The sequence below is a fragment of the Microtus pennsylvanicus genome, chromosome 12, assembly GCF_037038515.1.
Source record: "Microtus pennsylvanicus isolate mMicPen1 chromosome 12, mMicPen1.hap1, whole genome shotgun sequence".
Classification (NCBI taxonomy): domain Eukaryota; kingdom Metazoa; phylum Chordata; class Mammalia; order Rodentia; family Cricetidae; genus Microtus; species Microtus pennsylvanicus.
In genome coordinates this window covers 66,241,469-66,257,641 of record NC_134590.1, presented here as the reverse complement: position 1 = coordinate 66,257,641, position 16,173 = coordinate 66,241,469, and the positions used below count along the sequence as shown (strand labels likewise).

The following is a 16,173-nucleotide window of genomic DNA, read 5'->3' as shown; positions in this document are numbered from 1 at the left end:
GAAGTCCTTTACTCCTTGGTCTGACCTCGGAGGCTTCGCTGACGATGCGACGATTCCCCTTCACTCCTGGGTCCCCCCACCGCCCCGCCCCTCTCACTGCGGCGGAGCCGGAGCCGGTCGGCCCGGGGCCGCGGGGGAGGAGGTGGAGAGGGCGGGGCCCTCCTCCCCAGCCCCCCACTGCCGAGGGGCCGGACGCGGCCACCGCGGATATAAAAGAGCCAGCGTCCCGGAGCTGCCGCAGTGCTACCCGCCCCGGCCCCTCGCTCCCGCTCTGCCGGCGGCCGCACCTGCTCCGGCCATGATGAGCTTCGGCGGCGCCGATGCGCTGCTGGGCGCCCCGTTCGCTCCGCTGCACGGAGGCGGCAGCCTGCACTACGCGCTGGGCCGCAAGGCGGGCACCGGCGGTCCGCGCTCCGCGGCCGGCTCCTCCAGCGGCTTCCACTCGTGGGCGCGGACGTCTGTGAGCTCCGTGTCCGCCTCGCCCAGCCGCTTCCGCGGAGCCGGCGCCGCCTCGAGCACCGACTCCCTAGACACACTAAGCAACGGGCCGGAGGGCTGCGTGGTGGCGGCGACGGCGGCGCGCAGCGAAAAGGAGCAGCTGCAGGCTCTGAACGACCGCTTCGCTGGCTACATCGACAAGGTGAGGCAGCTCGAGGCTCACAACCGCAGCCTGGAGGGCGAGGCGGCGGCGCTGCGACAGCAGCAAGCCGGCCGAGCCGCCATGGGCGAGCTGTACGAGCGCGAGGTGCGCGAGATGCGCGGCGCCGTGCTGCGCCTGGGGGCGGCGCGCGGGCAGCTGCGCTTGGAGCAGGAGCACCTGCTGGAGGACATCGCGCACGTGCGACAGAGGCTGGACGAGGAGGCCCGGCAGCGCGAGGAGGCGGAGGCAGCGGCGCGCGCCCTAGCGCGCTTCGCGCAGGAGGCGGAGGCGGCGCGCGTGGAGCTGCAGAAGAAGGCGCAGGCGCTGCAGGAGGAGTGCGGCTACCTGCGGCGCCACCACCAGGAGGAGGTGGGCGAGCTGCTCGGGCAGATCCAGGGCTGCGGTGCCGCGCAAGCGCAGGCGCACGCCGAGGCGCGCGATGCCCTCAAGTGCGACGTGACGTCGGCCCTGCGGGAGATCCGTGCGCAGCTCGAAGGCCATGCGGTGCAGAGCACGCTGCAGTCGGAGGAGTGGTTCCGAGGTGCGCGGGCGCGTGGGTTGGGAGGGGGTCGCTCCCCCCTCCCCCAGCTGGCCAGTGAGCAGCTGATGATGGTTCACCAAGGAGTCCTCCCTAAAGCTGCTGGACCCTCTGCAGAGTGCATATGCAGCCTCATAAAGTAGCGCTTTTACTCCGGCTCTCCCTTGGGGCGCCCCAACCTTGGATTTTCCTTTAGTTGACGACCCTCATATTATTTATATCTGTACTTAAACGTTGGGGCTAGCTAATCCCTCTGTTCCCCACACTATTAGACAGACCCCAGTTTCGGACCAGTCTCCCTTTCAAACTGAACAAGCCCCTTCTAGCCTTCCAGGGTATCCAGTACCCGCTTGCCTTGCCAACTCAGCCCACCCTTTCTCGCACCCTTAGCAGAGGGTGGCACAGGGGTATTCTGCTGACACGTACCATGCTTCTTCCTACTACTCACTCAGTACGTAATGCCCCCACTTTAGGAATCTTCTGTGTGAGATGAAAGGAGCCTCTCATTTTCACGCCCTTTCTAGCCAATATGGAGCCAGCACATGGACCTCATTATTGCAAGTGGCGGAGGCAGCCTCTATTATTAAATATACCCTTTCTCCTCTCAAAATCTGGGACCTCCCATCTCCCTTTCTCCCCCAACTTCCCAGGGATTCTGAGCAGGGTAGGCTCAGTTGCCCTGAATTACCGCCCAGTAGCTGCAAGGTGACCTTGACCAACATTGACCCTCTCTGGCTCTTGTTTCTTTGGGGACTGGGACCATGGAGTCACTGAGTTTCCTAGTCTTACTTGCAGAATCCTCTCTGACATCGTCTCTATAACCCTGGGCAGGAGAGTGCAGAGTTGAGGTGCTTTCCAAGGCTGTCTGCAATCCATAGTAGCCAAGAATACTCACTGGGGTGATTTTTAAAGCTTGCTAACACCAGGGAAAGCCAGGAATACCAGGATTTAGATGCTTGGAATTCCCCTTTTCATGCCCCAAGCCTTTGCAGTGGCAGTGAATCATCCCTTCCCCCATCCCTGCAGCAAGGTTCCTCCCAGAGGGGAACGCTTCTTTGAGGTTTGCCCTTCACCCAAGCAGAGCATCCGAGGATATATGTCCCCACCAGCTGGCCTCTTTCTTTCCACCAGGGTCAGCCCTTGAATGTGGGATGTTCCCTTTCAGGAGATTAAGACCGATTTCAGATTTGCACTGGGTGATCTGAGAATCAGGAGCCAGTTGGTGGCAGAGGCCATTGTATGGCTTTGATTGGCTCAGAAGCTGCTGTGCTAGACAATGAAGTCAGGTAGAGGAAGGGGAAATGGACTCGTATGCAGGCCTTAGGCTCCCCTGTGACCTTGGACTCTGCAATATCTGTGGGGAGTTACCATGACTACATTGTAACTGACCACTCCCACAGCTTTCATGTCCCGTGACTCAGGGATGCTAACTTCTTCCACAAGCCTGCATTAGGCCTCATGGCTTGATTTCCCACCCGAACTTCTCAGTATGCCAGCCCTTTGTTAAGGAACTGTGCCTGGCCCTTCCTTTCTCCTGAGTTTAGGGAGAGACCATCTGTTTTTTAAAACCAATAGACTAAATTTGAATCCTGCCCCTCCCTGGCTGGATGGCTTTGGACAAGAGCTTCTGGACTGTCATAGAACAGGGTGGATTAACACCTTGGCACATCTTCAACCCATGCATGTCACTTTCCAGATCTGAGCCCAACTTGGAACCCAAGTCCAGGTGTGCCTAACCCTGTGCCCTGGTTCCTCCCTTATTCAGTGAGGTTGGACCGACTGTCAGAGGCAGCCAAGGTGAACACAGATGCCATGCGCTCGGCACAGGAGGAGATAACTGAGTACCGGCGGCAGCTGCAAGCCAGGACCACAGAGTTGGAGGCGCTGAAAAGCACCAAGGAATCACTGGAGAGGCAGCGCTCTGAGCTAGAGGACCGTCATCAGGCAGACATCGCATCCTACCAGGTGAGCAGGAGGAGGGAAATCACTTTCTTAGCGAAGGATGCTGGTCTCTGAGTCAGACATCGCAGCGTTGCAGACTGTGAAGATCACCAGTGCAGGGGTGTAGCTCAGTGGGAGAGGTCTTGCCTTCCCAGCGTGCATGAGGTCCTGGGCGCCAAAGCGCATCCTAGCACCTAATGAATAATTTACCTCTTAATCCTGGTGGAGTGGGTGTTCTATTACCTGTCACCAGAGTCTGTGGCAGGAGGGACAGCCTTGGCAGATTTCTTTGATCAAGAACAACCCTAGGGAGAAAAGTGTCACTTTCTTAGGACTGGATAAATAAATAAACGTGATTACAGAAACATTGGGAACTGGAAAGACATAACAACGCAGGAGGCAAAAGGTAGTTGTAAAGGTTCACTTTAAGCAGTGCTCCAGTGGGAAGAAGCTTCATCTCTGTTCAGTATGCTTCTGGGGACCCTCTGCCTTGGCAGGTAATCAAAGAGCAGACACTTGCAGGCACTTTTGGAAAGAATAGAAAACAGAGTAGCTAAAACTGCTCTCTCCCCAGGGCCCTGTGTAGGATGCTACTCAAGTGTCCTACAACCGGGCTACACTTCAACTCTTCCATAGAGCACTGTCTAAGACATCTGCAAAAATGCACCCATCATTTTACTTACCGAGTCAGTGTCTGTGGTCTCTCATTCCAGGTCTTTCCTCAGGCTGAGATTTCTGATCTAGATTTATTTTTAATGTCTGTACATGAACAGCTTACAGTTTTGACAGGGAGGGGCTTTGTCCCCAGCCAGGTGGCTGAGCAGCGTGGCCCCAGCTTACCTGGAACTGAGGGCCAAGTACTAGCTAGCAGATGACTTGCCTGATCTGTCATCCCCAGGATGCTATTCAGCAGCTGGACAATGAGCTGAGAAACACCAAGTGGGAGATGGCGGCGCAGCTCCGAGAGTACCAGGACCTACTCAATGTCAAGATGGCCCTGGATATCGAGATTGCTGCCTACAGGTGAGATGGCCCAGGAGCCTTGAGACAGTATAGAGCCCATGTTCTCAGAGCCTTGAGACAGTATAGAGCCCATGTTCTCAGAGCTTTGAGACAGTATAGAGCCCGTGTTCTCAGAGCCTTGAGACAGTATAGAGCCCGTGTTCTCAGAGCCTTGAGACAGTATAGAGCCCATGTTCTCAGAGCCTTGAGACAGTATAGAGCCCCGTGTTCTCAGAGCTTTGAGACAGTATAGAGCCCGTGTTCTCAGAGCCTTGAGACAGTATAGAGCCCGTGTTCTCAGAGCCTTGAGACAGTATAGAGCCCGTGTTCTCAGAGCCTTGAGACAGTATAGAGCCCGTGTTCTCAGAGCTTTGAGACAGTATAGAGCCCATGTTCTCAGAGCTTTGAGACAGTATAGAGCCCGTGTTCTCAGAGCCTTGAGACAGTATAGAGCCCGTGTTCTCAGAGCTTTGAGACAGTGTAGAGCCCGTGTTCTCAGAGCCTTGAGACAGTATAGAGCCCGTGTTCTCAGAGCCTTGAGACAGTATAGAGCCCGTGTTCTCAGAGCCTTGAGACAGTATAGAGCCCGTGTTCTCAGAGCCTTGAGACAGTATAGAGCCCGTGTTCTCAGAGCCTTGAGACAGTATAGAGCCCGTGTTCTCAGAGCCTTGAGACAGTATAGAGCCCGTGTTCTCAGAGCCTTGAGACAGTGTAGAACCCTGAAAATTGTCCCCAACAATGCATGCAGACATGTACCCACACCCACACATACACATAATAAAATAAAAATGTTTTAAAATCCCTATCATGCTGGGGCAGTGGTGGCGCACATCTTTAATCCCAGTACTCTGGAGACAGGCAGCTGGATCTCTGTGAGTTTGAGGCCAGCCTGGTCTACAAAGCAGTTTCCAGGACAGCCAGATTGTTATATAGAGAAACCTTGTATCTTAAAATTTGCCATTTAAGCATTTTAAATCAACAGTTTAGGATGTTAAGAACATTTGCATATGCAGCACCCATCCCCATCCATTCAGAGCTATTTCACCATCCCAGATTCAAACTGCACACCTTACGAGATGCCTCGTTGTCCCTGCGCTCAGCCCCTCACAGCTATTCTACTTCTCAAGAGGCAGAACTCTTGAAGTTTATTTTCTTTTAATTACATTTTATTTATTTATTTGTATATGTGTGTGTGCTAGCATGCACACACATATGGAGGTTTGAGGGTGTGTGTGTGTGTGTGTGTGGAGAAGACAGATTGGGGAGTTGGGTTTTTTTTTTTTTTGCTTCCACCATGTAGGTCCTGAGTATCAAATTTCCCAAGTCCTTGGGCTCCATGGTAGGTGTGCTTACCCACTGAGCTATTTCATTGGCTCAAGAGTGACTTGTTTTCTTTCTGACTGTGACTTACAGTTTAAAGTCTTTATCTACCCCAAACCCAGCTAGTCAGAGACTTGCTTTAAAGGAAAAGAGGTGTTTAGGTAGTCAGGAACCATTATAAGCCCACCTTAGCTCACCAGGTCTTCATTCCTTGCAAGGATAGGCAGAGATGACAGGAACAACCTGCATACCATGGATTGTTGGGAGGCTCAGCCAGTTCCGTTCATAGGGAAATCCGGCTGACACAGGTTCTCCTGGGCTCAGTACTTACTGAATGGCAGCCACGAGAAGAGCAGTTCCCAAAGATGAGCCCTCCCAGTCTAGCAGGGCTGACATCATGAAGGCCTCTTCTGGTTGGTGACCCTTGACTGCCTACCTCCTTGCTCTGGTCTAATCTGCTATTCAGTACAGTGCACTAACCAGGAATCAGAGTGATCTTGAGTTAGAAAGACAGACCGGGGCTCTGCCCCAGGCTGCTGGATTGAGCTCTGTAGTTTACCAAGAGCCGGGGTAATGTCAGCTGTTCCACTTGGAAAACACTATTCTAGGGGAGACCCCCTTACTTCGCCAAGCCTTTAATAGTCATTATGTCACAGAAACAGCCCTCTGAGTAAGGACTCTGGAGTCATCTCTCTACCAGTGAGGAAAGCGAGCCCTTAGGAGTCTGGGTAGCTGTCACCACCTAGTGAGTAGCTAAGTGAAAGGACAGATCCCAGAGAATGGCTGCAAAAGGTGATGGGACAATTCGAAACAGCAATACTCCCAAACCTCAAACTAAATTTATAAGTATGGGCTTACTTGTTCCCAGCGTTTTTTCTTTCAGCCATGGGAGAGATTTATTTTTCATCTTAGGGTGCGTGTGCGCAGTGTGCGCATGCAGTGTACCTGCACAGTGTGTGCATGCAGTGTACCTGCACAGTGTGTGCTCAGTGTGCGCATGCAGTGTACCTGCACAGTGTGTGCTCAGTGTGCGCATGCAGTGTACCTGCACAGTGTGTGCTCAGTGTGCGCATGCAGTGTACCTGCACAGTGTGCGCATGCAGTGTACCTGCACAGTGTGCGCATGCAGTGTACCTGCACAGTGTGCGCATGCAGTGTACCTGCACAGTGTGTGCATGCAGTGTACCTGCACAGTGTGCGCGCAGTGTGCGCATGCAGTGTACCTGCACAGTGTGTGCACAGTGTGCGCATGCAGTGTACCTGCGCAGTGTGCGCACGCAGTGTACCTGCACAGTGTGTACGCAGTGTGCGCATGCAGTGTACCTGCACAGTGTGTGCACAGTGTGCGCATGCAGTGTACCTGCACAGTGTGTGCGCAGTGTGTGCATGCAGTGTACCTGCACAGTGTGTGCGCATGCAGTGTACCTGCACAGTGTGTGCGCAGTGTGCATGCAATGTACCTGCACAGTGTGTGCGCAGTGTGCATGTAGAGGTTTTGCACAACTTTCAGTCGTCCCAGTAGTCACGTCTCTTTTTTCAAACCCGGGACCTCATACACACTGGACCAGCAATATACCACTGAGCTATAACCCCAAACCCTTCAACTTTCTCTTAAATTAGGTTTTAGTTAAGAGACAGTTGTCAATGTAGGAGTTTTCTACTGAGGATATTCTTTAGGGAGACATTTCCTCCCATAAAAAGCAGTGCAGCCCCCAAGGTCAGGCTCTGTGGGTGGCCATGGGAACTTTCTCCATTCTGACAGTACTTCCTGCTGAGCCTGTGACCTAGTGGAGAGTGTTCTTTTATTTTTAAATATTTATTTATTTATTTAGTATACAATATTCTGTCTGTGTGTATACCTGCAGGCCAGAAGAGGGCACCAGACCCCATTACAGATGGTTGTGAGCCACCATGTGGTTGCTGGGAATTGAACTCAGGACCTTTGGAAGAGCAGGCAATGCTCTTAACCTCTGAGCCATCTCTCCAGCCCATGGAGAGTGTTCTTAACATGGCTCATGGCTCAGTCCTCAGCACCAGAGAAAAACAGGAGAGCAATGGGGAGGAGAGAGGAAGGAAAGAAGAAAAAAAGGGGGATGAAAATGAAATTCCTGCCATTCATTCATATCCTTCATTCACCAAACCCTGTCATTGAATGCAATGGGGCTTCCAAAAAAACCAAGAAAGAATGCAAACCTGCAGGTCTGCTCTGAGTTAATGGTGTGTCTCATTATCCATTCCGTAGAAAGCTTCTGGAAGGCGAAGAGTGTCGGATTGGCTTTGGTCCAAGTCCCTTCTCTCTTACCGAGGCACTCCCGAAAATTCCCTCCACATCCACTCACATAAAGGTCAAAAGTGAAGAGATGATAAAAGTGGTAGAAAAGTCAGAGAAGGAAACAGTGATTGTGGAGGAGCAGACAGAAGAGATCCAGGTGACTGAAGAAGTGACAGAAGAAGAGGAAAAAGAGGCCAAAGAGGAGGAAGGTGAAGAAGAGATAAAAGGAGGAGGAGAAGTAACATCTCCCCCTGCAGAAGAGGCCACATCTCCAGAAAAGGAAACCAAGCCTCCTGTGAAGGAAGAGGCCAAGTCACCAACTGAGACCAAGTCACCAGCTGAGGTAAAATCTCCAGCTGAGGCCAAGTCACCAGCTGAGGTAAAATCTCCAGCTGAGGCCAAGTCACCAACTGAGACCAAGTCACCAGCTGAGGCCAAGTCACCAGCTGAGGTAAAATCTCCAGCTGAGGCCAAGTCACCAACTGAGACCAAGTCACCAGCTGAGGCCAAGTCACCAGCTGAGGTAAAATCTCCAGCTGAGGCCAAGTCACCAACTGAGGCCAAGTCCCCAGCTGCAGCCAAGTCACCAACTGAGGCTAAGTCACCAGCTGAGGTAAAATCTCCAGCTGCAGCCAAGTCACCAACTGAGGCTAAGTCACCAGCTGAGGTAAAATCTCCAGCTGAAGCCAAGTCACCAGCTGAGGTAAAATCTCCAGCTGAGACCAAGTCACCAGCTGAGGCCAAGTCACCAGCTGAGGTAAAATCTCCAGCTGAAGCCAAGTCACCAGCTGAGGTAAAATCTCCGGCTGAGGCCAAGTCACCAGCTGAGGTAAAATCTCCTGCTGAAGTTAAATCTCCAGAGAAGGCCAAGACCCCTGTGAAGGAAGGTGCAACATCCCCAGCAGAGGAGTCCAAGTCTCCTGTAAAGGAAGGAGTGAAGTCCCCAGCTGAAGTAAAATCTCCAGAGAAGGCCAAGTCCCCAATCAAGGAAGAAGCAACATCTCCAGCTCAAGCCAAGTCCCCGGAGAAGGAAGAGGCAAAATCACCAGTAGTGGTCAAGTCTCCTGAGAAGGCCAAGTCCCCTGTGAAGGAAGAGGTCAAGCCTCCAGCTGAGGTGAAATCCCCTGAGAAGGCTAAGAGCCCAGTGAAGGAGGAATTGAAGTCTCCTGAGAAGGCCAAGACTCTTGATGTGAAATCTCCAGAAGCCAAGACTCCAGGGAAGGAGGAAGTAAAGTACCCTGCAGACACCAAATCTCCCCAGCAGGCCAAAAGTCCTGCCAAGGAGGAGGTCAAGTCCCCCGAGAAAGTCAAGTCCCCTGAGAAGGAAGATGCCAAGGCTCCTGAGAAGGAAGCTCCCAAGAAGGAAGAGGTGAAGTCTCCTGTGAAGGAGGAGGTGAAAGCCAAAGAACCCCCAAAGAAAGTGGAGGAAGAGAAGACCCCTGCTACACCAAAAACGGAGGAGAAGGCGATCAAGAAAGATGAACCACCCAAGAAGGAGGCCCCAAAGCCCAAGGTGGAGGAGAAGGCTGCTACAGTGGAAGCCAAGAAGGAAGAGTCTGGAGAGAAGAAAAAAGCAGCGACCCCAGAAAAGGAGACTCCTGCCAAGACAGAGGTGAAGGAAGAGAAGACAGAGATGCCCAAGGCAGAAGCAGAAGACACCAAGGCCAAAGAACCCAGCAAACCCGCAGAGAAGGAAAAGCCACAGAAAGAAGAGATGCCGGCAGCACCAGAGAAGAAAGACAGCAAGGAAGAGAAGGCCACAGAGTCCAAGAAGCCCGAGGAGAAACCCAAGACAGAGGCCAAGGCCAAGGAGGATGACAAGAGCCTTTCCAAAGAGTCTGGCAAACCCAAGACGGAAAAGGCAGAAAAATCCTCTAGCACAGACCAAAAAGATAGCCAGCCCCCAGAGAAGGCCACAGAGGACAAGGCTGCCAAGGGGGAGAAGTAGGCTGGCACAGGAACACCAGAACAGCCAAAGAAACTCAGGAGGGCCCCGGTACCTAAGGGTCAGTGCAATAAGTTTTATTTCTTTCTTTCCTCTCTGTAAGAAGCAGCAGTGTTTAGATGACGGGCCTGCCCTCACCAAACAGGAATTTCTAGTAGGATTAAGTTAGCAAGAGAAGATACCCTGAGCCCTAACCCCCCACATCCCAAGCCCACCTCAGGTGATGGACAATTATTATAGCTTATTGTAGCCGAACGTGATGTATGCTGAATGCTACATGAAAACCACTTGACTAAAAAGTGCCCCCTCCTTTCCAAATAAGTGCATTTACTTCCTGTATGTACAATGACAGATGGCCGCAATAATGAATGAGCAGTTAGAAATGCATTATGCTTGAAATGTAACCTATTCCCGAATGCCTTCTTGTTTTCCAAAGGAGTGGTCAGGCCCTTCCCCAGCACTCTCCTGGAAGAGCTGCAGCAGGTGAAGCAGGGCACTGGCCACGGAACCATGCCAGGGCGCACTTTCCACTGAGTCCACTTTCAATTGCTTCCGTGCAATAAAACCAAGTGCTTCTAAAATAAAATTGTAGCTGTTCTTATTTGTTCTCTTCCCTTGGGAAGGCTAGGGACAGGGACGGGAGGTCTGGATGTTACACCAGGTCTGTGCTGGTGGCCTGGGGCATTATTCCTGCATATGGTCCATGGGTTACCTTCATCAGCATCACCTGGGAGCCGCATACTCCTGACTGCGCAGTTAATGTCACAATCTGAGAGGGAGGCATAGGGAAGGTCCACACTTTGCCAAACCCCAGTTTACCCTATGTACACGGATGCTGGGATGCCTGGGAACAGTGAGCGTCAGGAGGATGCTGAATGGTTCATGGACCATAAGAAGTACCTTATATAAAAGGCCACACATGGCTAACTCATCTGTGGTGAAGACTACAGCAGTCACCTAATTTACACCCAATGTGCTTATCTGGGCATGGATTTTACCTTTCTCGTTCCCAACTCCCACCCCTTTTATAGTTTTATTTGCAACAGTGTCTTGCTTAAATGCCCAGGGTTATCTTGAACTTGTCTTCCTGTCTCTATCTCCCAAATGTCTGGGGTTGCCTGAATCTACCACTATACCTGGCTCTGAAAGCTACAGTCCTGCAGGTTTCCATGGCACCCTCACTGTTAAATCCTTGGTGGGACTAGCATGACCCCTTATTCCGCTTGCTCAGGAGTTGCTTCTCTGTTCCTCACCTTTCCCCCACCCCCACTAGATGGCTTTCGGCTATAATGTTTCTTATTCCCTTCCTCTGGTCACTGAGGATTGACCCAGAATAGCCAATGAACATTTTTTCTGGGATTTTAAACTTGGTCGTGAGATGTGAGTCAGGAGCTGTGGGCAGTCACGTTTCCAGAGCTACGGTAAGATAGTCTGAGAAGGTGAAATGAACAAGACACCTATGGTGGATTTCCTAACGATCCAACCCACAGCTTGTGGCCATTCCTTGAAGTGATAAATCCCTTTCTTTACCAGCGCTCTTTGGGTATAGACACCGCTTTACAAACAGAGGGCTCTGAATAACAGTGACTAAAGCAGGAGTCGCTATGATCAAGAATAAATGGCGATACTGCAGGGAAGGAGCGTGCCCCACCCTCGGCACACCCGAGTTCTGGTTCACACTCCAGGCTAGGAGCCACACGTCATCTTCGGCACACATCTCCATCTGTCACAAAGATTGAATTATTAAAAAAATGCCAAGGGCGATCACCTCTAGATAAAAATATTTTTTGACACAGTCTCATGTATCCCAGGGTTACTTTAAACTTGTTATGTTCCTGGATGACCCTGAATTTCTGCTTCCACCTTCTGAGGGCTAGGATTATAGGCATGCACCTTGGTCCCTGGCAAATAACCACTTATCAGCATGGTCAAGGACTCTGACAACTGAACATTAATTTTCTGAGCTGTCTGCTCTGGAGAAATCAGACATCCATAGGCCCTAGCACATAGCCACACCTGCACATAAAGTGGAGATCTGAAAGGCAAGAAATAAAATCAGTACTAACAGTCCTTACCTCAGCCTTCGGAATACCATTATTACAGGCATATACCACCTCGCCTGGCTCTCCCCCATGTAGCTTGCCTAAAAATGTCAGTCACCTGAATACTCCAGGATTTCTTATGATGACACATATGAAGAGTAGTCATGATATTGCATACATTATCTGTAGTCTGTGTAGGCATCACTCTTTTGAGATAGGGTCTTGTGTAGTCCAGACTAGCTTCTAATTCACTATGTAGAGAATAACATAGAACCCAAGGGCTGGGGTTCTCTGTGTGTACCACCACCCCTGGTTTATGTAGTCCCAAGGATCAAATCCAGAGTGTGTGTGCTCTCTACCAATGGAGCTATCTCCTTAATCCCATTTTCAGGGTCAATAAATGATGGAGAAACAGTGAGGTGGGAGCCCAAAGCTATTTGGTTGGTTTGTGGATTAAAAGAATTAGTGATTAACTGTTGAGTCACCAATAATACATTGGTGTTGTATTAAGTAAGGATTAAAAAGGATTTTGCCTTGGGAAGCTCCTGTAAGAAAGAAAGCTTGCTGCCTGCCCAGCCTAGACATACCCTGTTGACTTTGCTCTGGCCCAGGCCCCCATCTTCCAGTCTATCTTTCCAATTGTGTCCCTCATCTTCTTCTCAGTTCTAGTTCTCTAGTCTCTGTCTTTGCACCCTTCTGATGGCATCAGCCCACCCAGGAAACCCAGGCTAATCTCCACACCTTGAGACTCTTGCCCTCATCCATGCAAAGTCCCTTGTGCCATATGCTCTTGTACTCTGTAAAGCTTTGCCACTTGTACTGGTTTAATAAAATGCTGATTGGCCAGTAGCCAGGCAGGAAGTATAGGCGGGGTGACCAGAACAGGAGAATTCTGGGAAGAGGAAAGGCTCGGTCTGCAGTTGTCACCCGGACACAGAGGAAGCAAGATGAGACTGCCTCACTAACTTGCTTTTGGTTATGGTGTTTTCATCACAGCAATGGGAACCCTAAGACAGATGGGCTGAGGGGTGTGCTCAATGCCTAGTAAGCATGACACTCTGTATTATTGGATCCCCAGCACTGAAATAAATAAAAGGCAAGGAACATGAATGGGGTTTCCTGGTGCAAAGCAAGCAGGCAGGGGCTGTAGCTTGGGGTGTGCCCCAGCTCAGAAACTGCAAAGACTATGGGCAGTTCTAGCAGAAGCAGCTGCGAGGTCCTTGCCCTATATAGACATTCTGAAGAGGCTGATTGTCAAGTCTGTTTTGTTACCTTTGCTCTGCTGGCTCTTTTGCTAGGGACAAGCTGTAGCCAGCAAGCAGAGCCCCTCCCAGCACTCTCCACCCAGTCCCTGCTTCTCTAGAGGTGAGCTTTTGTGCTGAGTCAGTTTGGCTGTCTTCCAGACAAGACCAAAGTGGTGGCTGCAATGCAGGGGCCATTAAAGGAACTAATTTTAGGCCCTGTTTTAATCTTATTCAGCACAGACAGTGAGACACTGCCTGAAAGTAGCCAGACCAAGAAGATGCCAGCAGGGACAGGAAGAAAAGCACCCAGGAGCTCAGCTGCACAAGACAGCAGAGAAGGAGCTGCTTAGAAAACTGGCTCTCCTGTGTTCGTGTCGCCAAGAAAAATGAGGGAAGAGAAGGGATAAAAGTACGCCTTCATAGAAAGGCTACGGCAAAATGCATTTCAGGAGCTTGTTAAAAATGTATTTCCTTGGTCCATCTTAGGCCAGCTGAGTCAGATCAGCTTGTAGATAGGCAAGTCTGTGTAGCTGAGGGCCTCTGGCTGAAGAGTGCCTTTCTCTGGTAGTCAGAGAATGGGGGCAGTGTGGGGTGGCAAGGTGTTGATGCTGGACATTTAAGGCTACCCTAAGGAATGAAGAACGTGGCAGGTTTTGGAGTCTCTCGGCTTGTCTTAATTTTATGTTTTTATTTAAGTGTGTGTAGGGTGGTGGTGGTGTATGCATCAGTGCTGCTGCCTGCGGAGGCTGACACACTGGATCCCTTGAAGCTAGAGTTACAGGCGATTGTAAGCCACACCACAAACTTGGGGGCCTCTACAAGAGCAGTACATGCTCTTAACTACTGAACCATCTCTCTAGCCCCAAAATCTTTTTCTTCTTCTCCCCACCCCCAATACATGGTTTCTCTGTGCAGCCCTGGCTGTCCTGGAACTAGCTCCTTAGACAAGGTGGGCCTCGGACTCACCTGTCTCTGCCTCCCAAGAGCTGGGATTAGAGGTGTGTGCCACCATTGCCTTGTACTCCCCAAAACTTTATCTTTGAGATGTTCAGCAGAAAGGGCAGAAAAAGCAGTTTCTATGTGGGAAGTTCATGCTGTCAAGGCTAATCTACTAAGTGTTTGCAAAGTGCTGGATTGATTGCACTGTTCTCCAGAGATGAAAAGCTTGGAAAATCTTGCCTGGAACTATAATAAAAGGCACCATTAATTTGCCTTTGAGTTAGCAAACCAGATTATACTTCTAACAATAGAATGGTTATTGTTGAGATGATGTGTTCGGTAGCTCAGCTGGCCTCAAACTTCCTATACAGCAGAGAGTGACCTTGAATTTTGTCCCTCCTGACTCTACCTCATGCTGGGATTATAGACATTCACCAGTACAGCTGGTTTATGTGTTGTTGGAGATTAAATCCAGGGCTTCATGAAGTTTAAGCACTCTATCAACTAAGCTATATGTGTAGCCCATAACCATAGAATAATTCTTAATTTTTGTTTTTGAGACAAGGTCTCTTTAAATGACCTCCAACTGTCCTGGAACTCAAAATGTAGTCCATGCTGACCTTGAACCCGCAGACCTGCCTGCCTTGGCCTCCTGAGTACTTAAAGGTGTGACCCTCAATAATTTTTAAATATTTTTCTTTGTGTATCCTGGTTCTTTACTTTTTGGTGCTGAGGAATGACAGAGCTTTGCTTGTGCTCTACCACTGAACTATACTCTCAGCCCTGTATTCTACACTTTATGCCAGAAGAGGGCATTGGATCTCACAATAGATGGTTGTGACCACTATTTTGTTGCTGGGATTTGAACCCGGGTCCTCTGGAGGAGCAGTCTCAGTGCTCTGAACCACTAGGCCATCTCTCCAGCCTCCCTATTCTACTTAAGGTGAGTTGTGAATTTAGTATTGATTGGGCAGAGAGCAGAGTTCTTCAGACAAGTGTCTAAGAAAACTTAGGACAAGGAAGGCTGTTCTTTTTGCATGCTGAGGACTGAACCCCAGGCCTTCAGTATACTAGGCAAGTGTTCTACACAGAGCTTCACTTACAGACCCAAGAACGGATAGTTCTGCAATCATTTTCCTAACCTTTGAGTCAAAACATTTTAGTTTTTGAGACGGAATCTTGTTGTGCAGCTCTGTGGGTCTCCACCTCTGGTGAAGTCCTGAAGTCATCGAGTCCCTGTCATAAGGATCCTCCAGTGTCACCTGGTCTCGCTCTCCATCCATCTCGCTTAGCTTCTGAGCACGTCCAGGGCAGTGTGGCCAGCCTGGTCTCAGTCTCGCTATGACAGCGTGCTGTCACGGGTAGTCATTCTGCACATGACTCTCCAGTACTGGCTCCCTGACTGTGAACACTTGAAATATTTAGAGCTATTCTCTGTGATGTCTGTCTGCTTTCTATTTAAGGTTGCTGCAATGTTAGGCATTTAAAATATCCACCTGCCAAGTGTCAGGCCTTCAAGGAACAAAGACAGTCTAGCAGAAAAAATGAAGGCTGAAAGAAACATCCGGATCTACTGATTTTGGTTTCTCTCGCAACTTCCTAGTAAGTAGAAATCTAGGATAAAAACAAAACAAAACAAAACAAAAACACCAAGATACTTTGTCACTGAAAAACTACACAAGACAGGTGTGGACAAACAGGTGTCACTTCCTAGAACTAGAACCGACATTTCTCTCTCTCTCTCTCTCTCTCTCTCTCTCTCTCTCTCTCTCTCTCTCTCTCTCTCTCTCTTTCAAGACAGGATTTCTCTGTGTAACAGCCCTGGCTGTCCTGGGACTCACTTTGTAAACCAGGCTGGCCTTGAATTCACAGTGATCTTCCTGCCTCTGCTTCCTAAGTGCTAGGATTAAATGCATGTGCCACCACTGCCTGGCTTCTCAGTCACCTTTAAAAAGCACATCCAGAGTACTGGAACAGGCAACAAAGCTACAGAGAAATTCTGTCTCAAAACAATAAAAAACAAAAACAAACAAACAGGGCTGAAGAGATGGCTCAGTGGTTAAGAGCATTGCCTGCTCTTCCAAAGGTCCTGAGTTCAATTCCCAGCAACCACATGGTGGCTCACAGCCATCTGTAAAGAGGTCTGGCGCCCTCTTCTGGCCTTCAGGCATACAGACAGAATATTGTACACACAATAAATAAATAAATAAATAAATAAATATTTTTTAAAAAACCAAACAAACAAAAAAAACACATCCAAGTGGGAGGTTGGTGGTGGCGTACACCTTTA

The 16,173-nt window shown here is 50.1% G+C and overlaps 1 protein-coding gene across 1 annotated transcript; it reads left to right on the top strand.

Moving 5' to 3' along the window:
• The first annotated feature begins 209 nt into the window (after positions 1-209).
• Positions 210-10,244, top strand: Nefh (neurofilament heavy chain). The gene is made up of 4 exons (XM_075944151.1): positions 210-1,181; positions 2,944-3,143; positions 4,018-4,142; positions 7,684-10,244. The coding sequence occupies exons 1-4, from the start codon at positions 299-301 to the stop codon at positions 9,659-9,661; spliced, it is 3,186 nt and encodes a 1,061-aa protein (XP_075800266.1). The 5' UTR covers positions 210-298; the 3' UTR covers positions 9,662-10,244.
• Positions 10,245-16,173: the final 5,929 nt, after the last annotated feature.

Excerpts from the sequence above, each read along its gene's own strand:
- Nefh (XM_075944151.1), top strand. The coding sequence starts at position 299 with ATGATGAGCTTCGGCGGCGCCGATGCGCTGCTGGGCGCCCCGTTCGCT. Across the intron at positions 3,144-4,017 it reads CAGACATCGCATCCTACCAG|GATGCTATTCAGCAGCTGGA; the intron begins GTGAGCAGGAGG and ends TGTCATCCCCAG. Across the intron at positions 4,143-7,683 it reads ATCGAGATTGCTGCCTACAG|AAAGCTTCTGGAAGGCGAAG; the intron begins GTGAGATGGCCC and ends TCCATTCCGTAG.